Source organism: Pelophylax lessonae, assembly GCF_965119305.1.
Source record: "Pelophylax lessonae genome assembly, chromosome: 1".
Lineage (NCBI taxonomy): Eukaryota > Metazoa > Chordata > Amphibia > Anura > Ranidae > Pelophylax > Pelophylax lessonae.
The window spans coordinates 536,873,863-536,901,444 of record NC_138768.1 but is presented as its reverse complement, the minus strand read 5'-3'; the positions used below and the strand labels follow the sequence as shown (position 1 = coordinate 536,901,444).

Sequence of the window (27,582 nt, the reverse complement as noted above, 5' to 3'; positions counted from 1 at the left end):
GGAATTGTTGAAATTGAAGAAATGGAGGATTATAGACTGGTCTATTAAAAACTCTGATCTGAATCCCAATGAATTGTTGCAAAAGTAAATTCATGCAAGGAAATTCACAATTCAGCAACTATACAAACAAATATACAAACAAACAAATGGCAACTACCCCAGTCTATAACTAACTAGCCTTTTCAGCAAGGAGCACATGGAAGGGCAATACACATCAAAAACAAACATAAACTCCCGGGTCCCTTACCAGCCAGGAAAAACCAAATTGACCCTGTTTAACAGTTTATGGTAAAAACAAGGGGATTTGTTGCACACATTTGCAAATATATGTGTAAGCTGCAGTGGCCACGCCAAGGCACTCCAGTTTACTGCAATCCTAACTCTATAATTTTGAAATTCTCCCAAACTGGAACACAAATAGCAGTAGATAGATTAAGGGCAGGCATGCCTGGAGGGAGTGAATGGGTGTGGGCACGCCCAGGATACCTCCAGCTGTCATTGTGCCCTTGCTGGGTGTCCCGTGTGTCCCTTTACCTTTAAGGAGGTCTGGGCTCCCTCCAGGGGTAAGATGTTGTTTTAATGATAATCTTTGAAACAGTGTAGAACATTCTGTCCAAATATATTTGTTACATTTTATGGGCAGCCACTTCTAATTCCTTAAGTCCCGGTTCACACTAGGGCGACCTGTGAGGCGACCTGGTCGTCATAGGTCGCCTTCCATAGGGAAGCTGCGGACCCGTTCTAATAGGAACGACACAAGTCGCTCCGACTTAGAAAAAGGGTCCGGAGCTTCTTTGGGGCGACCCGGAGGCGACCGCCATAGACTTCAATGTTATGAAGTCCGTGGCGGCCGCTCCGAGGTCGCCTCTGGAAGTAGCGTCGCCTGTATGTGAACGGGCACTTAACGGCTTGCCGACAGTAATATTACTGCAGCAGTGCGGCTCCCCTGCATCCAGTCACGTAGTACTATGTGACTGGAGTGCATGTGATTCCGGGAAACAGAGAGAAGACCCACCTGCTTATGTAAACAAAGCAGGCGGATCTTCTCTCAGACAGTCAGGGACAGATCATCAGTTTCAGCTAAACTGAAACTGCGATCTGTCTGTGTATGTCACAGAACCCCCGCCCCCCTCCCACACACACAAAGTTAGTAAGCATATAGGCATACATTAACCCCTTTGATCACCCTTTACCTGCCAATGGCATTATTACAGTAACAGTGCATATTTTTAGCACTGATTACTGTAGTAATGTCACTGGTACCCCCAAAAGTGTCAAAAATGTCAGTTAGGGGTCCGATCTGTCCATCACAATGTCGCATCCCGCAAAAAATCACAGATCACCACCATTACTAGTAAAAAAAAAAAAAAAAACAATAAACATGACATAAATCTTTCCCGTAGTTAGTAGATGCGATAATGCAATAACTTTTGTGCAAACCAATCAAAATACGCTTATTGTGATTTTCTTTTATCAAAAATATGTAGCAGAAAAAAATTGGCCTAAAATGTTAAAAAATTTAGATTTTTACATTTTTTTTTGGGAATGTCCTATAGCAGAATGTGAAAAATATTGTTTTTTTTCACAATTGTTGCTCTTTTTTTGTTTATAGCGCAAAAAATAAAAATCACACTGGTGATCAAATACCACCAAAAGAAAGCTCTATTTATGGGAAAAAAAGAACGTAAATTTAGTTTGGGTACAGCATCGCATGACCGCGCAATTGTCCGTTTAAGTAATGCAGTGCCGAATCGCAAAATAGGGCCTGGTCAGGAAGGGGATAAAACCTTCCAGGGCTGAAGTGGTTACATAGCATTCTAAATGACCGGTAAATAGAGTTCTTTTAAGTAGAGTACTAAAAAACATTAGCATGCCTCCCACCTTTTTGAGATGGGAACGAGGGACACCTATTAGCAAAAGTATGTAGGCATAGGACACACCCCCTGCAACGCCCTATGAAAGGAGAATTATAAATAAAATTATTACTTAAATCCACATGTGCTTTTTTTACCACTACTGTTCCTTTATACTGTCTTTTGAAATTTTACAATTGCAGCAATTAAGGAATTGGATGAAAGGTTTAGCACTGGGAAACACTTTTGAAAAAATAAAAAATAAATAATGCATTTTATATACAACTATATAGATCAGACTCAAAATGATCAAAATGACAAATAAGGAGGAAAGAGGGACAGAGAGACTTTGTTCTAAATCAGGGACAGTCCCTCGAAATCAGGGACAGTCCCTCGAAATCAGGGACAGTCCCTCGAAATCAGGGACAGTTGGGAGCTATGTATTATATATTACAGGCTCTACATTTACCATTGGGGTTTTCCACATAGTTAAATAAATACTGAACATCTTGAAGCAATACACAGTCTTGTTAAAACTAGCTTAAGAGATGTGTTTAATATCTGAAAGTAACTCTGTTGAACTCATCCTAATCTTGGACAAACACTTGCCGCACCCATGGTATTGCTTCATTAGGTATTTACTTACTACTACTATAAGGTCACGTCAAATATTTAAATATGCCAGTGTATATCTGAGTGATAGCCTGTAAAGGAACTGTGAAAATGAGTTTCAGATAATAAGAGAAAATACTTCTTATTTCCTTGCTGTGTTAAAAGAATGTACATTAGAATATGGCTGTGTGCCTTAAAGATTGCCTGTCATCAGGATGTTCTGCATTAAAGGTACACTGTAATCAAACATGGACATTTTACATTAACAGTGGATATAATCTGCCTAAAGTAGACATAGCAAAACTTTGCAAGTCTACATTAAAGTACTATTACTGTTTGTTTGTTTTTTTTTTGCAAAAAAATTGACGGTTATAAAATAGAGCATTCTTGCAAACCTATGGGGTACTCTGGTACTCGGGATTATGACCATAAATAAAAACTGTAATAAACTGTAGCATGTCAGTTTTTCAGTACTGTATATCTCACCCTTAATCATGATTAAGTCAAAACATAGACCTAATGTTTAAGAGATTTTTTCACAGTTCTTGAGCATTGCTGAAAATGCTGTTGAAAACCAGCTGACTGGCAAACCAATGGTCAAACCAGAGTCCATGAATTGTTCTCTTGGCAAAATAAATTCATTTGGACTGGATGCAAGGCCTAAATGTTATGGTACATAAACCTCCTATTGCTCAGTAGACCCAGCCGTGTCTTATCTATAATGTCTATGTTAGTCTATTGATTTGACTGCTGGAGGCAACTCCTCAATGGCTCAAAGATGCTCTCTTGCTATCTTATGGGCTTAAACCTTTCAGCCAGTGATGGAAAGACATCCATTAGGGAAAGTAGAAACAAATTGACCATAAGGTTTGTTCTTGGATAGAAAACTGGTTACAGGGGCACATCCAAAGGGTAGTGATAAATAACAACAACTCAGACTGGTCTGGAGTGGTAAGTGGGGTACCCCAAGGTTCTGTCCTGAGACCAATTCTGTTTAATTTATTCATTAAATGATATAGAGAATGGGATAAATAGCTTAATCTCAGTTTTTGCAGACGACACAAAAATAAGCAGGGCAATAACTTCACATCAGGATATAGAAATTTTACAGAAAGTCCTGAACATAATAATGAAGTGGGAAACTACATGAAAAATGAGGTTTAATGTGGAAAAAAAGGAAAGTAATGCACATGGAGGCTAAAAACATAAATGCAAACTACTCACTAGGGGGGTAACCTCAATCAAGGAGGGAGAAAGATCTGGGGGTCCTAGTGGAAGACAGGCTGAACAGTAGCATGCAATGTCAAGCTGCAGCTACCAAAGCCAGCAGAATACCAGCATGTATAAAAGGGGATATACTCCAGGGATAATACTATAATCCTGCCTCTTTATAAAACTCTGGTCTGGTCACATCTGGAGTATTCTGTCCAGTTCTAGTCACCAGTCTTTAGAGGGGATGTGCTGGAGCTGGAGACAGTCCAAAGAAGGGCAACGAAACTAATAGGGGATTGTAAGACCTCAATTACGAGCACTAAATGTATTTTTGCTGGAGAAGAAATGCTTGAGAGGGGACATGATAGTGATTTACAAATACATCAATGGTGATCTCAACGTTTGTTACTGTCAGGGGGTAAGAATGTGGAAGACTCTTGAACGTGCATCTTAAAGAACACAATATACAGGAATATGGGAAATGATTGAATGTGATGAATGAATGTGTATCTTAGACCTATACCTAAGACAGTTGTATTCTGCTACTTGTTCTGCCTTGGGCTCTAATCTCCTTTATTGCTGGTGTTAACTCATCAAGGTATTTAACCTTTGCTTAATAGGCTTCAACCACAACAGTCAAATTCATTGTTTTCTGGCCAGCAGTGTTAAAGCAGAACTAAAGGCAAAACTTGTTTTCTCATTTTGGATAGAATAAGGGAGGGTTTTAAGACTGCAAGGTTATTTTATGTCATCTGTATCCCATTGGGGAGATATCCCATCACTTCCTGCCCCATAGCCAGAACAGGAAGTGAAAGAAGATTCCTTCAAAGTAAGGGATATACTGGGATGTCACCAAGGTCACTAGGACTGGTATCTTCTTTGGAAGATTTCCCCTCTTTTTCTGCTGTGGTGACAATCCAAACTGTAGTATTTTCTTTCACTTTCGCTCTCGGTGATAACAGTAAACAAGACACATAAAGGGGCAAATCTCCCAAAAGGGGCACAGACAACAATAAAACTGGCGGTGTTCTAATCCCTATCCACTCTATCCAAAACTAAAATAATGTTGTGTCTTTAACCACTTTCTGCCTTGCCTATTGTAATAATACGGCCGGACAGGTGCTCTGTTATCATGGGTGGACATAATATGACGTCCTCCCGCCTTTGCGCCTTGTGCGTACCATAGTGGCCATGCAGTGGTGCGATCTTTGACTCACTGTGTACTCTGGATACAGCAGAACACGGATCGTTGTACCGGGCCACTATCACATATCATTTGTAAACAAATAATGGCTTGTCATTCATAGTCATTATGTACTATTGGGATCTATGTGATTAGTCACAGTGATCACATGGTACAGGGTCAATCACAGTGGACCTGTACCATGTGATACATGTGGACAATCACAGCTATCACAATAGTACACAATGGCACATGCATGGATGTCATTCACAGTGTAAAAATGATTGCCTATACATTGATCATCACGGTAATAGGTAATCATGTAAAAAAAAAAAAAAATCCTGTTTACCTTCCCAGAGCAGTACAGTGTCACAACGGTGAATGTTCTGCTCAGTTGACAGTATGTATATAAAAAAAAAAAGCTAAAAAGAGAAAAAAAATTGTAAAAAAATATATATATAATTTTTTTTACTTAGTGTCATTAATCAGTGTCCCTTGTCACCGCAACACCAGTCATATGGTGACCATGCACTGCTCTGGTGACAATATGTAAAAGAAAATTATGTAAAAGAAATTATTTATTTCTTAATTTTCAGAAATATTTTGCCAAAAAATCACAACTTCATAAATCTCAACATGGGCAGAGGCATATCGGAAGTGATGCCTAGACGTGCACGGCGCTTGTGGATGTCTGGATTTTTACATTGTTTTTAATGTGAGTACTCAGTTATTATCAATAAATCTTTTAAAATGGTAATACACGATGGAGTCCCTATTTTTATCTATACACGCCATTTAGTTTATTGACGATTAAAGGGGAAAGAGTGCGGAAGGAACACATATCTCATAGGGCTCTTTCACACACGGAGTCAGACTCCATTTTTCTCATCCAGCAGGAGGGAGCGACACACAGCAGGAGGATGACAGCTGTGTCTCACGCTGTGTGCGGAGACACAGCTGTCAAGTCCCCATGCATCTCTATGGGGGAATCGGATGGGAACGGACCGTCTGTCCGTTCTCATCCGATCCCATCCGATCCACTGGATGGATGGAAAATAGGGTTTCCATCCGTCCAGATTTGAAGGATCGGATGTCAGCGGACATGTCTCCGCTGACATCCGATGCCCCATAGAGATGCATGGGGGGACCGTTCAGATCCGCCAAAAAAACTGACAGGCGGATCTGAACGGTCCGCCTGTGTGAAAGGGGCCTTAGACTTACTGAGAGTGAAAGATCAGCACTAAGTGCAAACATTTGTGCTGTTACCTTACAGCAGTAAGGTGAGCGTCCTGAGATCATTGAGGTGAGGTGACATCACAGCGGATGTATTCCTATATTCATCATACATCTATCACATTGTGAAGGGATTAGATGTGATATGATTGCTACTATTTACTTTTTCAACACGATTATTTCTGTACCTTATTTACTTTGCTTATCTCTCAATTGTGTCTTGATCATTATTGCACCATTGTCCAGTATTGAGACTTTTTTCTGTTGTAGTTTTTAGTCTATTATATTCCAGCACATTATTGTAGAATATTTGCACCTTTGTCCAGCATTGTTATTTATTTTTTTGTTTTTTGCGTATTATATATTTCTATGTCTATTATATATTATATATTTCTATGTCTATTATATATTATCTATTTATATTATCTATTTCTATCTATTATATATTTCAGCACATTTTGTTTGATTACACTAAGATGCTATATGTTGTGTTTGGGATATATTTTTGCTTATGTATGTTTCTACCCTTTTTTTCTTTCATTTTCATAATAGCTTAGGGCTCAGCTTACTGGTGTTTGATGCTTGTTAGCTTTCTGTTTTACATTTATTTTATTCTAATTTATTGATTATTTGCCAACATAGTGATAGCCCAAGAGCTTCCACCCCCTTTTTTATAAACCTCACCATGCCTCTTACTAAAAGCCTTGGGGTGTCTATATTCCAAAAAGATTTATTTTGGGGGTATATATACTGTCCTGGAATTTTAGCCTCAAGAAATGAGATTTTAGGTCGTCACTACATTAGGACTGATCATTTTTCAAACTCTTATACCATAGTTTGTAGACTTTATACCTTTCACACAGGGTAAATAATATACATTGATGTGGGTTATTTTTACCAAATGTAGCAGAATGCATTTTAGCCTAAATTTATGAAGAAAGATTATAAAGATTTTATTTTATAACAAAAACTAAGGCCATGTTCACACCTGAGCATTTTTCAGCTCATAAAACTCTCATCTCTGAAGTCTCAAAACGCCCAAGAAGCAAAAACCCATTCATTTCAATGGCCCCTGTTCACATATGAGCGTTTTGTCGCCTGAAGCAAAAGTACTTTTTTCAGCTTCTTTTTTGACAGATTACAAGCGTTTTTGTTAGATGTCAATGCCTGCCTCCAAACATCTGCAAAAAACGCATAAAAAAAAACACCCCCCAAAAAATGCCTAAAAATTGCCCAAAAAAACACCTGAAAACAATACGCATAAAAAAAAAACGCCCCCAAAAAATGCCTAAAAATTGCCCAAAAAAAACACCTGAAAACAATACGCTCAGTTGTGGATGGAGCCTAAGAAAAACATGTTATTTTTAAGCGTGTTTTTCTAGCAAGCAAATAAAATGGCGATTCATTTTCACCAAAAAAAAAAAAAGCTCTATCTGTCTAAAAAATATTTAATAAGTCATTGACAGCCATAGATACCAAAGGAACCACATCCTGAGGTTTATCAGCTGGGAGTAACACATATGCATATTTCTTAATTTTTATATGTAATATTATAATGTCCAATTCTATAGATTTCAATTCATTTTTGCAATACAATTTGTATTATATTAATAACAAGTGTATGCAGGTGCATCTCATAAAATTAGAATATCATCAAAAAGTTAATTTATTACAGTAATTCAATTCAAAAAGTGAAACTCATATTTTATATAGATGCGTTATACACAGAGTGATATACGTCAAGCATTTCTTTCTTTTTCGTTTTAATAATTATGGCTTATAGCTAGTGAAGACCCAAAGTTCAATATCTCAGAAAATTAGAGTATTACAGAAGACCAATAAAATAAAGGATTTTTAAGACAGAAATGTTGGCTTACTGAAAAGTATGTCCATGCACAGTATAGCATGCACTCAATACTGAGTCGGGGCTCCTTTTGCATGAATTACTGCATCTATGTGGCGTGGCATGGAGGTGATCAGCCTGTGGCACTGCTGAGGTGTTATGGAAGTCCAGGTTTCTTTGATAATAGCTTTCAGCTTATCTGCATTATTGGGCCTGGTGTCTCTTATCTTCCTCTTGACAATACCCCACAGATTCTCTATGGGGTTTAGGTCAGGCGAGTTTGCTGGCCAATCAAGCACAATGATACAATGATCATTAAACCAGGTATTGGTACTTTTGGCAGTGTGGACAGGTGACAAGTCCTGCTGGAAAATAAAATCAGCATCTCCATAAAGCTGGTTTAATGGAGGGAAGCATGAAGTGCTCTAGAATTTCCTGGTAGAGAGCTGCGCTGATGCTGACTTTTGAGATGCACCTGTATATGATGTCTATGGAGGTGCCAAGAATATCCCTTTTCCTCACCAATAATTCCTCTAGTGTCTAACAATATGATAAAAATGACATTTGGGTACAGTGTTACATGACTAAGTAATTGCCATTTGGAGCGTGACAGCTCTGAAATCTGAAAATTGGCATGGCCAGGAAGGGGGTGAATGTGTCTGGTTTTGAAGTGGTTATTTATACTTTAAGTTTTATTCTTTAACAACATGTTGTGATAGAAATATTGTCATAAATAATCTTTCTTATATCCGTCCTCTACGTATGGATTGAAATTGTTTATTGATCTTGTTTTAGCTTTCAAAGTAGCCCTTTTGTGTGTTCCTTCTGTACTATGAAAACATTTTCTGACCTACCCTATCTTTCTACCAATACTAATATGTTCATTTTAAGACATCTGTGGTGTGTTACCCCTTTCTGACCATGTAAGGCATATATATGTACTATGTGTCAGCAGGAGAAGTGAGCTTTAACACCCAACCAGCGCTCATATACTGTACGTTCACAGCACACTGCTTGAGCTCTCTCTGACAGCCTTTATTGACTTGATCACTGCTGAACTCCCATGCGTACTGAGGAAGAGGAACAGAGAAACGCGTTGACTCAGGACTTACAGCAACAATAATTATTATCATACAGATAAGATAGTCAAGCTATAATTAATAGGGATGATCAAACTTTTGAAAAGTTTGGTTCAACCAGAACACCCGAATTTCCCAAAAGATCGGTTCGGATTCCAGAACCCCATTGAAATCAATGGGACCTGAACTTCTGGAATCAAAAAACACAATTTCTCTTACGTCCTCCGACAGTCGCCGCCCCTTCATAATCTTCACCAATGGGTATTGACCTTTGCTCCGTAGGAGTAGCTAGGCAACAAGATTTGTTAATATAAAAGCTTTTAGCATATCACACCCCTAGGGGGCGGTCCCCTCAGTCAATACCTCCCTGCTTCCAGCATCCTCAACTCAGTTTTCAATTGCCTAGCTTAGGAGTAGCTGGCTGATCCTGTGCTGGGGCTTTCAGTCTCAGCCTTCTATCCTTTTTTGATTTTATTTTAAGTATTTTTCTCTTTTTTTTACTTAGCTGTTCTTTTCTCAGCATTAGTTTAGTTTTCTTCGGATGAAGATGATCATGCGCAGCTGAGTCTCGGACTGGCCACCCTGGTTCCCAGGGCTGAGTGCCAGGGGTTTCCCCAGCCTGCCATCGAGCGTTCAGCTCAGGTTTCCCTGGCATATTGAACGACCCATCCCTGTTCGCTGCAGGGATGCGGCCTGTGAGGTGGCCACCTCACCGGACGCCATTTGCGGTTTCGCACCGCAGTCCACTGCGTCCTGGCTGCGACACTTCCTGTCCTTAGTACAGCGGTTTGGTCGCTAGAGAAGGCTCCCCACGCCATCCGGACTGGTAAGTGTTTTTCTATGTGTGGACCTGTCTGTTTTGGTTTCAGTCTGTGACTGTGTGACCCGCATGTCTGTGTAAGTGCTGAGCTCCCTGTCAGATTCCTGTGCTAGCTGCCTTTCTGTGGGCTGCGGGGGGGGGGGGCTCTCCCGCTCTGCTGTATGAGATGTATGGGGCAGACTGGGCTCAGACATGCTGTACGGCGACCGCTGAGGCGGCCCGCCATTTTTTTCAGGCAAATTATGGTGACCGGCCCTGTGTGGTACAGCGCGGTGTTTTGGCGCCAAACTCCGCCATTTTGGCAGCGATCGCTCATACAGACACATGTCGGCGCCATTTTCTTGTTGCCTGCAATCCCTCAGCCGAGCGGCCATGTTTGTGAAGCCTTCATAGGCTATATAGGGCGGTCAGTCATTGCATCACTTCCTTTTGCTCTGGAACAGTGATCGGTGGCAGCAGCCTGTGTGGTCTCTCCAGGTTTTTACCTTCCTTATCCTGTATTTCCTTGCTCAGTGCTCCTTATCCCTGTGGGGGTCGGTACATCCAGTAGTGTGCGGTGGGCTGTGCTCGCCGCGGTCTTAAAGGGGCAGTCCTTTATTTCAGTTAATACTGGGGCATGGATTCTCAGGATTACAAGTTTCCTCCCACCTTGGTGGGGGGCCAAGGGGCTGCTGCATCCCCCGAGGGGGCTGATCTGGCTGCTATTGTGGCGAACTTGGCTTCTCAGGTGCAGATGCTAATGGCTGATCGATCCGCAAAACGGCCCAGATTGTCTATTTCCTCTGATTCAGAGGGCGATGGGGCTGCTATGTCTGGAGTGCCCTTCTCAGGGTCTCGTTCATCTCTGGACCTTGTGGGGTCTGAGGGGGAGGCTGAGGTAGAAGGAGTTGATAATTCTCCCCCTGGCTCGCTGGAAGAGCTTGCACTCATGGATGAGTTGGTTGCTTCTATCAAGGAAACACTGCGTTTGCAGGATGAACCATGTCCTCCTGCTTTGATGTCCTCTTATGGGACGCAAAGGAAACGCAAAACAGCGCAGGTTTTTCCCTGCCCTGCGGAATTTCAACGCGCTGTTGATGAGCAATGGCGCAATTTAAAGAAGCCCTTTACTGTGCCAAGTAAGTTCAAGCTGCGTTATCCGTTTACACCCACCACTGATGAGCGTTGGTGTGTGCCGCCTCAGGTGGATCACGCGGTGGCAGTTTTGAATAAATCTACTGCGATTCCTGCTGAGGATACCCCGGTGTTCCGGGACCCTACGGACAGGAGATTGGAGTCTCTTGCCCGTCATGCTTATACGGTTGCTGGTTCTATGCTGAAACCTATTTTTGCTTCCATTTTGGCAGCCCAGGCTATTGCGGATTGGACGCAGGTGCTCAGGCGCACCGTGGTGGCTGACTCTGCTCCGCCAACAACATTGGCTATGGTGGATCAAATTCATCAGGGTGTCATGTATTTGTGTGATGCGGACTTGGATTTAGTCCCTTTGGCTGCGCGCCTCTCAAGTGTAGCGGTGTTGAACCATCGCCTGATATGGCTGAAATGTTGGTCGGTTGACCAATCATCTCGCAAGACTCTAGCTAATTTACCCTACGCGGGATCTCGCCTTTTTGGCGAGTCTTTGGATACTCTGATAAAGGGAATTTCGGGGGGTAAGAGCACTCTCTTACCCCACTCTCAAAAGAATAAGTCTGTTCGCGGTAAGAAGAATACCTCGTTTAGGCCCTCTCAGGGGTCCTTTCGTGCCTTTCGGTCGCAATACAAGGGCAAGCCCTTCAAGGGCCAAGGCCCCCAGAAGAAGCCGTGGGCAGGTAAGCAGAAGTCCGGCCAGTCCGGGTCCGCTGCCCACGCCAATTCGGCCTGAAGGGGCGCCCTCACCCGGTTCTGGGGTGGGGGGACGTTTGCTCGGTTTTCTTCAACCCTGGCTGGCCCGCATTCGGGACAGGTGGGTTCAGGAAATCGTTCGATCTGGATACAAGATCGAGTTTCTCTCTCGGCCGGCGAGCAGATTTTTCCCCTCAAATCTTCAGCTGTCTCCGGAGCGTTTGCAGGATCTGCACCTGGCGGTGCGGGACCTGCGGGCCCAGGGAGTGGTGGTTCCGGTGACAGATTTCGGGGGTTCTACTCCAATCTGTTCACTGTGCCCAGAAAGGAGGGCAAGGTACGTCCGATTCTGGACTTAAAAGCTCTGAACCGCTTTGTGCGGGTTCGCAAGTTCCGCATGGAATCCCTGCGCTCGGTGGTGGCTGCCCTGGTTCCGGGGGAATTCATGGCCTCCATCGACTTGAAAGATGCGTACCTTCACATCCCCATTTTCGAGGGTCACCAGAGGTACCTTCGATTCGCCATTGCGGAGGATCATTACCAATTCGTGGTGTTACCCTTTGGTCTCGCTTCGGCTCCGCGGGTTTTCACCAAGGTGCTTGCGCCGGTCCTGGCTTTATTGAGAGCCCAGGGCATCTCTGTCTTGGGGTATCTGGACGATATCTTGATTCGGTCTGCGACCAGTCAGGGCCTGGTGAACGACCTGTCCATCACGATGCAGACTCTGCAGGAGTTCGGTTGGACGATAAATTTTCCAAAATCAAGGCTGTGTCCGTCGGTTCGTCTTCCCTACCTGGGGATGATCCTGGACTCTGTTCAAGCGAAGGTCTTCCTGCCGGAAGACAAGCTACGGACACTTCCGGACGAGGTCAGGTCCCTCAGGAACACTCAGTGCTCATCCCTCCGGACATGTATGAGGTGTCTGGGATTGATGGTCTCGGCTTTCGAGGGGATTCCCTTCGCCCAGTTTCACACGCGAGGTCTTCAGGCGGAGATCCTGGCCAAGTGGGACGGGCGTCCGCAATCTCTGGATCTGCGGATTTCGTTGAGCCGCCTCACTCGAAGGGGTCTTTTGTGGTGGCTCCAGTCCCCGGCGGTGTCGGGGGGCAAGTCCTTTCGTCCTTTGTCGTGGACGGTGATCACCACGGATGCCAGCCTGTCGGGCTGGGTTGGTGTTCTGGGCGTTCTGTCCGCCCAGGGAACTTGGTCGGAGGAGGAATCCTCCCTTCCGATCAACATTCTGGAATTGCGAGCGATAAAACTTTGCCTTCTGCATTGGTCGGAACGGCTTCAGGGCCGTCCGGTTCGGGTTCAGACGGACAATGCCACAGCGGTGGCCTACATCAACCACCAAGGGGGCACCAGGAGTGCCCGAGCGGCTTGGGAAGTAGCCGACATTCTGTCTTGGGCCGAGACGCACGTCCCGGCGATAACGGCAGTTCACATTCCGGGGGTGGAGAACTGGCAGGCGGATTATCTGAGTCGCCAGACCCTGGACCAGGGAGAATGGTCCCTTCACCCGGATGTCTTCCGGAAGTTGTGCGTGAAGTGGGGTTCCCCAGATGTGGACCTGTTCGCGTCTCGTCTAAACAACAAAGTGGAAAGGTTCGTAGCAAGGACGCGCGATCCTCGGGCGGACGCCTCAGACGCGTTAGTGGCGCCCTGGCATCAGTATTGTCTGATGTATGCCTTTCCATCGATTCAGCTGCTGTCCAGGCTCCTTCGCAGGTTGGCCTCGGAACCACACACGGTGATTCTGGTGGCACCGGACTGGCCTCGCCGGTCTTGGTACGCAGACCTCGTGAATCTGGTGGTCGACGCTCCGTGGCGTCTGCCACTTCAAGAAGATCTCCTGTCTCAAGGACCGATATTCCATCCTGCTTTACAGTCGCTGGCTTTAACGGCCTGGCTGTTGAAAGCCAGGTCCTGAAGGATAGGGGTCTCTCCCCTGAGGTCATTCCCACTTTGATCGAGGCTAGAAAAGCCTCTTCGGGGAAGATTTACTACCGTACTTGGAAAGCGTATTTTGCCTGGTGTGAGTCCAGGGGGTATTCCCCTCGCTCATACTCGGTGTCGAGAGTGTTGGCTTTCCTTCAAACGGGCGTGGACCAGCGTTTGGCGTTGGCCACGATTAAGGGTCAGATTTTTGCGCTGGCCGTTCTCTTTCAACGCCCTGTGGCGTCTAATTCATTGGTTAGCACCTTTGTTCAGGGGGTGCGACACCTGGCCCCTCCTAGGAGGGACCCTTTACCTCCATGGGACTTGAACCTTGTTCTGTCCGTGTTGCAACATGCTCCCTTTGAAAAGATCAGGGAGATCTCGTTGTATCTGTTGTCCAAGAAGGTTGCCTTTTTGGTGGCAATCACTTCGGCTCGCAGGGTATCGGAGCTGGCGGCTTTGTCCTGCAGCTCTCCCTACTTGGTGATTCACTTGGATAAAGTGGTCTTATGACCTAACCCTTCTTTTCTTCCGAAGAGGATCTCGGAATTTCACCTCAATGAGGACATTGTCTTGCCTTCGCTTTGCGCGAAGCCTAAGCATTCAAAGGAGGTGGCCTTGCATTCCTTGGATGTTGTTCGGGCGATCAGGGTTTACCTGTCGTCGTCGGATTCTCTATTTGTCCTTCCAGAGGGTCCTCGGAAGGGCATGGCGGCGTCGGCTGCGACCATCGCCAAATGGATCAGACAGACCATTGTGCAAGCCTATGCTTTGAAGGGGAAGGTTCCTCCTTTTCCTGTGAAGGCGCACTCTACCAGATCTCTGAGTACGTCTTGGGCCTATCGTCATCAGGCTTCTGTGGCCCAGGTGTATAAGGCGGCGACTTGGTCGTCCGTTCACACCTTCTAAAAATTTTACAAAGTGGATGTTCAGGCATCGGCCGATGCTTCCTTTGGCCGTAAAGTTCTTAGTGCGGCGGTGCCTTAGGGCCCCTTTTTCGGGTCCTTGGCTGTTGGGGTGCTTTACCCCTGGGTTACTTGTTCTTTCCTGGGTTGTTGCTCCTGTTGAGCACGTTTTTCTGTTGCCCAGTTGGTTCTCTTACTTTGGTAAGGTTCCTTTCTCTGATGTGGGTACTGCGTTGCTTTAGGCGCGGCTGCGTTTTTCCCACCCCTCATGTCTACACTGCTCTGGGACGTCCCATTGGTGAAGATTATGAAGGGGCGGCGACTGTCGGAGGACGTAAGAGAAAACTGAATTTTTGAAAGATCTTACCGTAAAATTCCTTTCTGAGTCCTCCGACAGTCGCCGCCCCGCCCCTCTTTTTGGGGTTTGTTTATGTACTCTACTGCTATGCTACCAAACTGAGTTGAGGATGCTGGAAGCAGGGAGGTATTGACTGAGGGGACCGCCCCCTAGGGGTGTGATATGCTAAAAGCTTTTATATTAACAAATCTTGTTGCCTAGCTACTCCTACGGAGCAAAGGTCAATACCCATTGGTGAAGATTATGAAGGGGCGGCGACTGTCGGAGGACTCAGAGAAAGGAATTTTACGGTAAGATTTTACAAAAATTCAGTTTTTGAAGCCCTAAAACCCAATAAATGCCCCTAAAAAGTGCCTGGGGTTCTGGGTCATGCCCCAGGGACTATGAATCAGGCAAAAAAAATTCTTAAAAATTGTCGTTTTTGATAGAGAGCCAATTATTGAAAAAATTATTGAAAAAAAAAAAGATTTCTTTGGATTTAGTGTCTCTGGGGTCTAAAAAAGTGTACCTCTGAAGTTTCAGCTCTGTAGCATGTCCAGAACCAGAAAAAAAATGATTATTTTTCTTAGAATTTCAGTAGCGCAGGGATGGTGTTACCCTCCTTTCACACCTGGGCGTTTTGTTTCAGGCGTTTTTCAGGCGTTTTTTTAAACTTTTGTATAGGGGTATAGATATATATATATATATGTGTGTGTGTGTGTGTGTGTGTATATATATATATATATATATATATATATATATATATATATATATGTGTGTATGTATATATATATATATATGTATATAAATATATGTGTGTATATATATATGTATATATGTATACCCCTAACCCAGAATCTGCATAGTGGGGTCACACTGACATGGCAGAATTCGGTCACCCTGACATGGCAGAGTCAGTTCACCCTAAACTACACTACGGTCACCCTGACATGGCAGAGTCAGTTCACCCTAAACTACACTACGGTCACCCTGACATGGCAGAGTCAGGTCACCCTAAACTACACTACGGTCACCCTGACATGGCAGAGTCAGTTCACCCAAAACTACACTACGGTCACCCTGACATGGCAGAGTCAGGTCACCCTAAACTACACTACGGTCACCCTGACATGGCAGAGTCAGGTCACCCTAAACTACACTACAGTCACTCTGACACCTAAAGGTATCCCTACAAAAACTAGATTATTGAATCTAACTATAGTGGTATATAGTACCCTAACTACACTGCATATCCCTTTCCTCACACTAAAAGAACAGCTCCATACAGCAGAACAGTGTTGCCAACCGCCCGTAGATTTACGGACAGCCCGTAAAAACAGGGCGCTTTTCTCCTGCCCGTAAATGCCCGTAGCAGGATAAAAGTGCCCGTAAATCTAAAACGGCGGTGGCAAGATCAGAACTGCGCATGCGCGGCACGCAGTTCCGGAGATCCGACCCCGAGGCAAGTGTTCTCTCCTCTCGCAGAGACATCGCAGACTCGCACTGGAGTGCCACGGCCGCCTGCGCCCGCCCCTGCCTCCGCCCCCGACTCCGCCCCCCGCCGTCATTAAAGTTTTCCCGGTGTCTTAATGGAAGTCTCGTACTCGCGGCGGCCGCGCGGCGGAAGTGACGTCTAAAGTTGAACCAATCGGCAGTACAGGCGCCAGTGACAGTGTGGAGTGGAGTCTGAACTGTCTGTCACTGTGGAGTATTAGAAGTCGAGGAGGATGCTGAACGGATGGTGGTGTGGTGGTCGGTGGAGTGGACAGAGCAACAGATTGTGTGACAGACAGGAGAGGCAGCCGCAGTGCACACAGAACAAAAGAGGACTGTCTGGTGAGTGAGGCTCCGAGCCTCCAACACGCTATGGAGAGGTGAAAGGGACTTAGGAGGAGGACACTGATGTGAAGGGGGACATAGGAAGAAACTGCTGTGAGGGGGTGAGGAGGGCACTTCCATGTCCACCCAGGCTCTGACCACCCCCTTTACCATGACTGCAGTCTCTGACCACCCCCTGTACCATGTCCGCAGTCTCTGACCACTCCCTGTACCATGTCCGCAGTCTCTGACCACTCCCTGTACCATGTCCGCAGTCTCTGACCACTCCCTGTACCATGTCCGCAGTCTCTGAGCACCTCCTGCTCCATGTCCGCAGTCTCTGAGCACCTCCTGCTCCATGTCCGCAGTCTCTGAGCACCTCCTGCTCCATGTCCGCAGTCTCTGAGCACCTCCTGCTCCATGTCTGCAGTCTCTGAGCACCTCCTGCTCCATGTCCGCAGTCTCTGAGCACCTCCTGCTCCATGTCCGCAGTCTCTGAGCACCTCCTGCTCCATGTCCGCAGTCTCTGAGCACCCCCTGTACCATGTCCGCAGTCTCTGAGCACCTCCTGCTCCATGACCGCAGTCTCTGACCACCTCCTGTTCCATGTCTGCAGTCTCTGACCACCTCCTGTTCCATGTCTGCAGTCTCTGACCACCTCCTGTTCCATGTCTGCAGTCTCTGACCACCTCCTGTTCCATGTCCGCAGTCTCTGACCACCTCCTGTTCCATGTCCGCAGTCTCTGACCACCTCCTGTTCTATGTCCGCAGTCTCTGACCACCTCCTGTTCCATGTCCGCAGTCTCTGACCACTCCCTGTACCATGTCCGCAGTCTCTGACCACTCCCTGTACCATGTCCGCAGTCTCTGACCACTCCCTGTACCATGTCCGCAGTCTCTCACCACTCCCTGTACCATGTCCGCAGTCTCTGACCACTCCCTGTACCATGTCCGCAGTCTCTGACCACTCCCTGTACCATGTCCGCAGTCTCTGACCACTCCCTGTACCATGTCCGCAGTCTCTGAGCACCTCCTGCTCCATGTCCGCAGTCTCTGAGCACCTCCTGCTTCATGTCCGCAGTCTCTGAGCACCCCCTGTACCATGTCCGCAGTCTCTGAGCACCTCCTGCTCCATGACCGCAGTCTCTGACCACCTCCTGTTCCATGTCTGCAGTCTCTGACCACCTCCTGTTCCATGTCCGCAGTCTCTGACCACCTCCTGTTCCATGTCCGCAGTCTCTGACCACCTCCTGTTCCATGTCCGCAGTGTCTGACCACCTCCTGTTCCATGTCTGCAGTCTCTGACCACCTCCTGTTCCATGTCTGCAGTCTCTGACCACCTCCTGTTCCATGTCCGCAGTCTCTGACCACCTCCTGTTCCATGTCCGCAGTCTCTGACCACCTCCTGTTCCATGTCCGCAGTCTCTGACCACCTCCTGTTCCATGTCCGCAGTCTCTGACCACCTCCTGTTCCTTGTCCGCAGTCTCTGACCACCTTCTGTTCCATGTCCGCAGTTTCGAACCATCTTTTCTTTTATCATGTCTGCAGTCTCTGCAGGGGAGTCTGGAGAGGAGTCAAGAGCGAGTGAGGAGTGAGAGCGCCGCCGGGATGGGGGTCACGGGAGAAGTTAGATGTGTGGGGCCTGCGGAGTGGAGAAAAGAGCCGTCTGACTGAGCCCTGCACAGTGCAGTGAGGGGAGGTCAGTGACAGCGCCGCCAGACCAGTCTGATGGGGGGGTCACTGATGTAAGGGGGAGAGAATACAATAATGTAAGTGGGCACTGACTTTTGTTTAACTTAAACGCATTGCTAATAGCACTATCTACATGTTTATAGTTTAATTATTCATATTTGCACGGTGTAGCACTGAAAACGGCTATTTTATGTACATTTTTGCAGTGCCAGTAAAAAATTGGTGCCGTCCGTAAATTTTTGGCATTCTGCCAGTAAATTTCACTCCGGGGGGTTGGCAACACTGCAGCAGAAGATAATTGCAAAATGACACTGGAGCTTTACAAGCAGCAGGAGAAACACAAATGCTTCCACTCTCTTCCACAGCCTCTGTATTACAGTGCTAGAGGTTTGGCGGGGCTATGTTATATACTGCGGGGCGTATGGGAGCGTGCTCTCTCCTGATTGGCCTCTGGACCCCGTAGTCACTCCAATCACATTCCTAGCAGACTCCTGCCCCCTCAATTGGCTTTTACTGACGTTTCTAGGCCAATCACAGGCTTTTAAAGCCCAGTTCCTGTCCTATTGCATTTTGGGCGGTTCTGGTGGCCGAATTCCAAACTTTTACCGCAAAAAGTTCGGAATTCGGCCGAATTTTGAACACCCAATGTTCGGGTCGAACCGATGGTCGACCCGAACCGTTCGATCATCCCTAATAATTAATTCAAATGGATACAGTAGTCAGTAAGTCAGCAGCAGGACTTGTTATATTATTGTGCTATGGTTTGTTTTTATGGCTTTTTAACCTTATACATTTTAATCTATTGTAATGAAGACTATATTTTTATGTTTTATGAGTTCCCCCCTCAATGCCAGTAAAGTCCTTTTATTTTTTATTTTTTCATGTTGGTATAAGCTGGCAATACACTAGCATTTGAATGACTGTTAGTAAAAATATTCATACAAAAATGATTTGTACATTTGATGACTGTATGAATTTTATTCGAAAATGTTGTTTTCTTTATACATTTAGTTTTGGAAAGAATGTATCCTTCCAAACAAAAGCCACATACACAGTTAGAAATTTGTTCAAGAAAAAATTTCCATCCTGCTTCTTCAATTTTTTTTTATTTCACTATAGGCAAAAATGAACATTAATTCAACCCCACTAATGATTAAAAAATGGAACGAACATTCTTAAAAAGAACATTTTTGAACAAAATTCTACTAGTGGATCCATAATGCGCATAGTGTATACATAAGACTACAGCAGTTTGATACATAATTGGGTCTGATTAACATGGCTCATTTCTGGATGCAGGCACATGCTGTAAGGGTCAGTACAGATTACGTACAAATGCACAAGAAAAGATCAGCTGGCTACAAGTAAATAGCAGCACACATCACTGTAATGGTGGTAAAACATGCTTCAACTTTTTTTTTTTATCTGATCGATGTACGATAATGGTTATATCCACATATGATCGAATAGCTATAACTTCCCTTTTGATCATTTTAGACTCAATTTCAATCTGATTTCCAGGGCGGGAAATTATTGATAGTTTTGCATTAATTGGCAGCACTTAGATACTTTGTTCATGATAAAATCATATTTCATTTGATCAGATTATGAGATTACATAGTGGAAACAGAGATGCAATCCATAATTCATGATCGCAAGTTAAGATTCTATTTTAAAAGATAAGCATTGCCAAAGCTTTTTTGGCCATACTTCTCTTTTGGATTGCAGGAGTACACTTATTTCTGCATCTATGACAAAGATTTAGCCAGCAGCGGGTTTAAGCCTGCCATCAGCTGACATCACAGCGTTGGTCCAGGCTCTGCAGGAATCCTATCAATAATGTTGGGATCCACCCAGGTGCCTGAGTTGCAGCTGGCTCATCCTCATAGTGTGCCACTGAGAGCCTGAGCCAGCCATTTAGGCCCCCTGCACAGCCCAGTGCGCCAGTGAGCGCTGGAGGGGCAAAGCAGAGTGCACTGGCTAACAATGAATGCTCTCTGCACAGTGAAGACCAAGAACTTAGTAATAAGTGGCCATTTGATTGCTTAGTTCTCAGTCTTAGAGCTGGGGGGACAGCTGCAGCATAAGGCAGATGCTGCAGCCATATAGGTGAATATGAATGTTTTTTTTTTTTGCTATCCCAAACTTTAAATATCAATAAAAATATGCGTCCTCATGTGTGGCATATTGATTAAATGGGTTATCGACTAAAGATTGGTCATTCTTATTGGGAGAGAGCGATCGGAAAAGAAACTGATCACTTTTCAAAGCATTTATCAATGTTTTATGGCCACCATTAGTCTCCCAGCCACTTGCTTGTCCCTGTCCTTTCAGGACTTTTCATCCACAGCTTCCCTATTCCATAATCTGCCTCCCCCTTTGTCACATTAGGGTTGATTTACTAAAGGCAAATAGGCTTTTCCCTTTGCAAAGTGCAGTTGCACTCTGCTAGTGCAGTTGCTCCAAAGCTTAGTAAATGAGCAGAAGCTCTGCTGACTTCCATCATCCAATCATGTACAAGCAAAAATGTAAAGTAAAGCTTTGCCCCACACTAAGCTCTGGAGCAACTGCACTTGCGGAGTGCAACTGTAATTTGCAAAGTGAACAGCCTATTTGCCTTTGGTGAATCAACCCCATACTCTCATTCACTGTTTTATTTAATCTTTATTGGCACAGCAGAATTAATGTATTCTTTAAATAAGCTGTATTCTATTTAGGCTACGTTCACATGTTAGCATAGCGGGCCGCGGGCAGAATGACCGGGTTCTGCCCGCGATCCGGAAATCATTGCAAATCGCGGAACGCCTGCGCATTGCCGTTGATTTGCAATAGCACCCCAAACGCTGTGCGATGTTGCTGCGATTTCCCCCTGCCGAATCGCGGTAGCATAGCACAAACAAAATCGCGGGTCACATGATGCCCAAAAAAGGTACAAGAGCTAATTTTATTATGCTTCTAGCTGTTTTACAACAGAGGCTATGAGTTTTGTGGAAATATTTAGAGCAGTAGGCAGATTAGAATAAAAAAAACAAGAAAAGATGCACCTTGGGGAAACATATATTATACTTGAGAACATTTTTGTAATACATGTGTTATATTTGTTTGATTATGATGTATTTTACATTGTAATAAACCATCATGTATCTTTCCAGGACGAAGAGTTAGCCCGTCAGCTAGTTGAGCTAGGCTACAGAGGAAGTGGCGAGGTTTTAAAGAGGGAAGAGTTTGAAGCAAGAAAAGCTGTGGCAGAGGCTTCCAGACTTTCCCAGAGAACTCAACAAAAGTAAGTCACAGCTGTGTCTACTAACAACTGAATCACATTCCTCGCAGCTCCGTATGATTAGAAACAGTTTTATAAGCATGTGCTTCCCCTCGACTTCAAGTAAGGACACCAGCTACAGGTCTGATACCAAGACACATGTGTTGCGCAGATCAATTAGGGTGAGCAAGCTGGAAGATATCTGCTGTGCGACCACATTTGACTGCAAGCTACTAATTTATGAAAAGAGGATAAACATAAAAAATATGCAAGCACAACCAACAGACCATGATGAAAGCACAGGGACAGTACATATTTCTAAAAATGTAGGCAGAAACAAGGGAAGCGCTGGAACACATCAAGGGTAATCACTGCCCAGAATGTCCCAAATGCCCTGTTAGTGACAGTAAAATCAAGATTTCTCTGGTAGCTTCCTCTCCGCTGTTTGATCATAGAAACATGAGTACCAATCTTGACAGCAAGAACATAGTTATTATTTAGTCTTTTGCGGCAGCCTGTTCACTTCCTTTCCGGAAGGCTCATTTGTTCCTTTTCAGATGTGCCCGAATGTGTCTTTAGGCTTTTGGAAACCAAGTAACAGACTGGAATAGACAAACCACAAGTGCCAAATGCTGTCAGATACAATTCGCTGTACTTAAAAACATATCCTTCATGTGCAGCTATATGTGGCATATTTCTTTTGTGATTTAGGATTTTTTGAAGTGTAACTGAATATATGATATAGTATGTCAATTGTATATGATTGGAAAACAAAAATAATTGTGTGCTACCAATGTGAATCCTTTACCGAATCAAAAAACCTAATACAATCATATAATATGTATAGTATAGCTGCTGCTATTACCTAAATGTGTTCCCACATCAAAGGCATAAACGTGTAAATATGTGATAGTGCTGCTGTTAATAAATAATATTAACACACAAATAGAAGTATGGCAATATGGTGTAAAATAAGGTGCTAACAATATAAAAAGTTCAGTGAAAAAAAACATCCCTAATAGCTTGCTGTGTAATCCAAAAAGAACCACTCCGTTTGTGCAAAGAGTGCAAAAAAACTTCCAACATCTCTAATCAATTAAAGTGCATTTAAAAATCACTCGGTGTATATCCTCTCCTTCACTCTTCTGCTCAAATCACCAGGTTCCTTATCCACAAGGGGTCAACACAGCAGATATGAAAATAATCTTTGACGTCCAATTGCTATGTGACTCCACACTGCTTAAATATGTTCTAGAGTGCCATAAGTAAAATAGGAATACTATCCAATAGTGCAGTACCCAGGTTAGGAGCTCCCACACATACTGCTCGGTATACTCTCCAGATGAAGCCATGTGGGATGTGGCGTAACGCGTAGAGGTAACAAGCGGTATACACATTGCAGGACCCCATTTTGTTACTGGGAGTGAGGTAACAGAGGTATGCTTGACTGGTAGAGTGGGCACATGCTCAGCACATCCTTCCTAATGCAACATTCAAGTTACAATATGTAGTGACATGGGACAAGCCGCTTTTTAGAGGAACTCTGTACTTTAATTACTGCACAGGGTGAAGGCTCATCTTTAAGTCAGGGAACAGCCTTAATGTTACATTTTGCACATGACCACAGTCTTCACCTGGTCCCCGGCATTGATGAGAGCGCTCTGTACAAAAGGTACTCCCACATGCAGGGCTAGTGACCCATTCATCGCCTGGCATAGCCCAAGAACCCCTGTGGGGATATAACTTGGTGTAGTTGGCAAGGTTACACCACCTGGTACTGCTCACTCCACAAGTGCACCTATCCATGTCTGTACATTCTCCCCTATGCACTTGTAGCTTAGATAATTCAACTCCTTCTTCTGAGATCTTTCTGCCCTGGCTGCGTACTTCAGCCTGAAATCTTCTGAGTTCTTAATGGGCCATACACACTATAAGATTTTCTGAAGACTTTTTCCTTTAGACTTACCAAAACCATATAATATGAGATCAAACCTAAACACTTTCAATTTGTATGCAATCTGGCAGGCCCTTGCACTACATAGAAAAGGTAAATCTGAAGGAAATCTAACCACAAAAGTTGGATAGTGTGTATCCAGCTTTAGTGCATTACCTGTGCGTGTCTTTGTTAACTTAAAAAACAGTCAGCCCAAGCCCTTGAGAAAGTTCAAGCTGAGATTCTGAAATGCCCTGAACCACTATGTTCAATGTTCCCCTGCTGTCAAAAAAAATTAGACGTAATTTCCGGTTACGGACGAGATGGAACGTCACTTCCGGTCAGGCATTTCCTGGTCGTGGAACGCACGCCAAGCGCTGCTCACACGAGGCATAGATTACATGCGCTTATATTAATCAATGTTTGTAAGTATGTTTTCGACTTGTCAAGCACAATAAATTGTTTAAACATACTTCACCATGTACGGCCTTTCTATATTTTAACGGTGGATACGGAGGCGGAATTTATACCTACCCTTATCCAAGGTTATATGGAGAAACATCTCTGAGATCCTGGCAAAGAGGGCTTATGTGCAATATATATCCAAGGCTCAAAAATTCTGGCAATTTGGTGAGTGGGGAACCGAGAGGGGTTACCTATCACTTTGGAGCACCTTGAATAATCTTCAGCACCTGAGCACTTTATTTTGGATCACGATTAAGGACTTTTATTCACAATATCTTTTCACATTTAGGTTTGTTCTCATGAATTGTTAACATTCTTTTCACATGATGTACACTGTCACCAATGCTAGCGCTGCTTAATTTTGGTTTATCAAATTACGTCAATGTTTTTGTACAATTCATTTTTAGTTACTTACGATATTCATGCATCATATTTACACATCTGTATCTCACTTATCTCTTGCTTTTTGGTTGTATCCGTAGCCACCATGCTATCGGTTCCATTTGATATGTTCCTCAGTACATACGATTTACACCTTGTGACCTGTGTCATGTTGTAACATATTTAAGGCACTGTTTGTTAAATATCCAGCGGCATTTACAAATACTCTCGCTTAAACTGTATATTGGTCATACTTCACATATATTGTCTGGTTATTTGGACACTTGCACTGTGGGTAGATCTTGTTACTTAACCTAGGGCCCAGGTAACATATTGACTGGGGGTGGTTTTCTTTTGTTTTTTATTTCCCATAGTTCTTGTTTCTACATAACCACGGGACTTACAAGTCCAAGTTTTGGTGCAGTTAATACAGGTGGGTATTTCCTCAACCCTTATAGTCACACATTGTAATGTATTCAAATCGTTAATTTATTATCACATATACGTCAATTTTGTTGTACATACATCATTTATCTTGCCTCTTACGGCGTTACACCACTACTGTTGTTACCCATCATGCTTACGGGTACCTACAGATTGAGATGTTTGTTTATTAATTGACTTGTTTGGTGACAAGTCTCCTCATGCGTTAACACATACATCGTACATTTACGACATATCGCAACACTCATACCTCTTACCTGACACGTGTTCAGGTAACTAAGGCCTGAGTTTGCAATGTTAATTTGCCTTGTATGCCTCAGGTAACTCGGCCAACTGACACGTTATCAGTCCTGTGCAACTCGAGATTTTGTTTGCTAAATGACCCTCTATCTTCTGTTCATTGCACCACATAACTCCCACTTGTACACTTTGAAAAAAAAAAAAAATATATATATATATATATATATATATACACACAGTATCTCACAAAAGTAAATACACCCCTCACATTTTTGTAAATATTTTATTATATCTTTTCATGTGGCAACACTGAAGAAATGACACATGAAATGACAAGAAATGACAGCTTGTATAACAGTGTAAATTTGCTGTCCCCTCAAAATAACTCAACACACAGCCATTATTGTCTAAACAGCTGGCAACAAAAATGGGTACACCCCTAGGTGAAAATGTCCAAATTGGGCCCAAAATGTCAATATTTTGTGTGGCCACCATTATTTTCTAGCACTGCCTTAACCCTCTTGGGCATGGAGTTCCCCAGAGCTTCACAGGTTGCCCTGGAGTCCTCTTCCACTCCTCCATGACGACATCACGGAACTGGTGGATGTTAGAGACCTTGCGCTTCTCCACCTTCAATTTAAGGATGCCCCACAGATGCTCAATAGGGATTAGGTCTGGAGTCATGCTTGGCCAGTCCATCACCTTTACCCTCAGCTTCTTTAGCAAAGCAGTGGTCGCCTTGGAGCATTTTTTTGGGGTCGTTATCATGTTGGAATACTGCCCTGGGGCCTCGTCTGCGAAGGGAGGGGATCATGCTCTGCTTCAGTATGTCACAGTACATGTTGGCATTCATGTCTCCCTCAGTGAACTGTAGCTCCCCAGTGCCTTCAGCACTCATGCAGCCCCAGACCATGACACTCCCACCACCATGCTTGACTGTAGGCAAGACACAATTGTCTTTGTACTCCTCACCTAGTTACCCCCACACATGCTTGACACCATCTGAACCAAATAGGTTCATCTTGGTCTGATCAGTCCACAGGACATGGTTTCAGTTATCCATGTCCTTAGTCTGCTTGTCTTCAGCAAACTGTTTGGGGGCTTTCTTTTGCATCATCTTCAGAAGAAGCTTCATTCTGGGACAACAGCCCTGCAGACCAATTTGATGCAGTGTGCGGCGTATAGTCTGAGCACTGACAGGCTGACTCCCCACCTCTGCAGCAATGCTGGCAGCACTCATATGTCTATTTCCCAAAGAAAGCCTCTGGATATGACGCTAACCATGTGCACTCAACTTCTTTGGTCGACCATGGTAAGGCCTGTTCTGAGTGTACCTGTCCTGTTAAACCGCTGTATGGCCTTGTGCTGCAGCTCAGTTTCAGGGTCTTGCCAATCTTCTTATAGCCTAGGCCATTTTTATGTAGAGCAACAATTCTTTTTTTCAGATCCTCAGAGAGTTCTTTGCCATGAGGTGCCATGTTGAACTTCCAGTGACCAGTATGAGAGAGTGAAAGCGATAACACCAAATTTAATACACCTTCTCCCTATTCACACGTGAGACCTTGTAACACTAAAGAGTCACATGACACCGGGGTGGGAAAATGGCTAATTCGTAACAATTTGGACTTTTTCACTTAGGGATGTATTCACTTTTGTTGCCAGCAGTTTAGACAATAATGGCTGTGTGTTGAGTTATTTTGAGGGGACAGAAAATTTACATTGCTATACAAGCTGTACACTCACTATTTTACATTGTAGCAACGTGTCATTTCTTCAGTGTTGTCACATGAAAAGGTATAATAAAATATTACAAAAAGGTGAGGAGTGTACTAACTTTTGTGAGATACTGTATATTCACAATAGATTTGTTCTTAGTCACATAGGTCATGTCACAGGCTTTGGATATCAAAGAATTTGCCACCGTCCCACCATCTCCTGCCAGGGGATCAGAACATGGTAGCACGCCCTCTCTGAGATCCTGCACAAATCCTCAAGCTCATGACTGAGCTGCAGTGCAGGGGTATCTGGTACCCAGCTTCGGCTCGTAAAGCTGAACTTTTCAGACTATTTTTCCCTAGTGCACCGGGTACCAACACTGAGCAAGTTACATTTGCCACATCCCTCTCACAAATTCACACTACCCTTAGCCCATTGGCGACCTCCTTGCTTGAGCTATGAGCCAGGGTAGACACATTGGAAAGCCGCCCAACCCCGACCCCAGGGGCATCCTCCATTTCCGGGACACCAGCAGTTCCCAAGACACCCACTGTCTCAGCCCCCCGTGCCATTAGCCTCAGGTAAGGGCGCTAGTACCCTCTCCGTCACCCCGGCTCATTTCATACCAGTAAATATAAAGAAAGATATTCTAGACAGTAAAGATGTAAATTTGGCCTCCCTTTTAATAGCTGCCCACGATATAGCCAACAAGTCATATGCTTGCAGTGATGCCTCCGTGGTGGTAAAGACCAGGTGCCATAGGCTAAACTGTAAGCTCTCCATTCCAGACTTTG

At 44.4% G+C, this 27,582-nt stretch overlaps 1 protein-coding gene across 1 annotated transcript in view; it reads left to right on the top strand.

Moving 5' to 3' along the window:
* Positions 1 to 27,582, top strand: part of CFAP299 (cilia and flagella associated protein 299) — a 738,453-nt gene that overhangs the window by 46,454 nt on the left and 664,417 nt on the right. Inside the window, exon 2 of the mRNA XM_082261915.1 lies at positions 21,503 to 21,633. Within this exon, the coding sequence (XP_082118041.1) occupies positions 21,503 to 21,633 (131 nt within the window). The remainder of the gene's footprint in view (positions 1 to 21,502; positions 21,634 to 27,582) is intronic.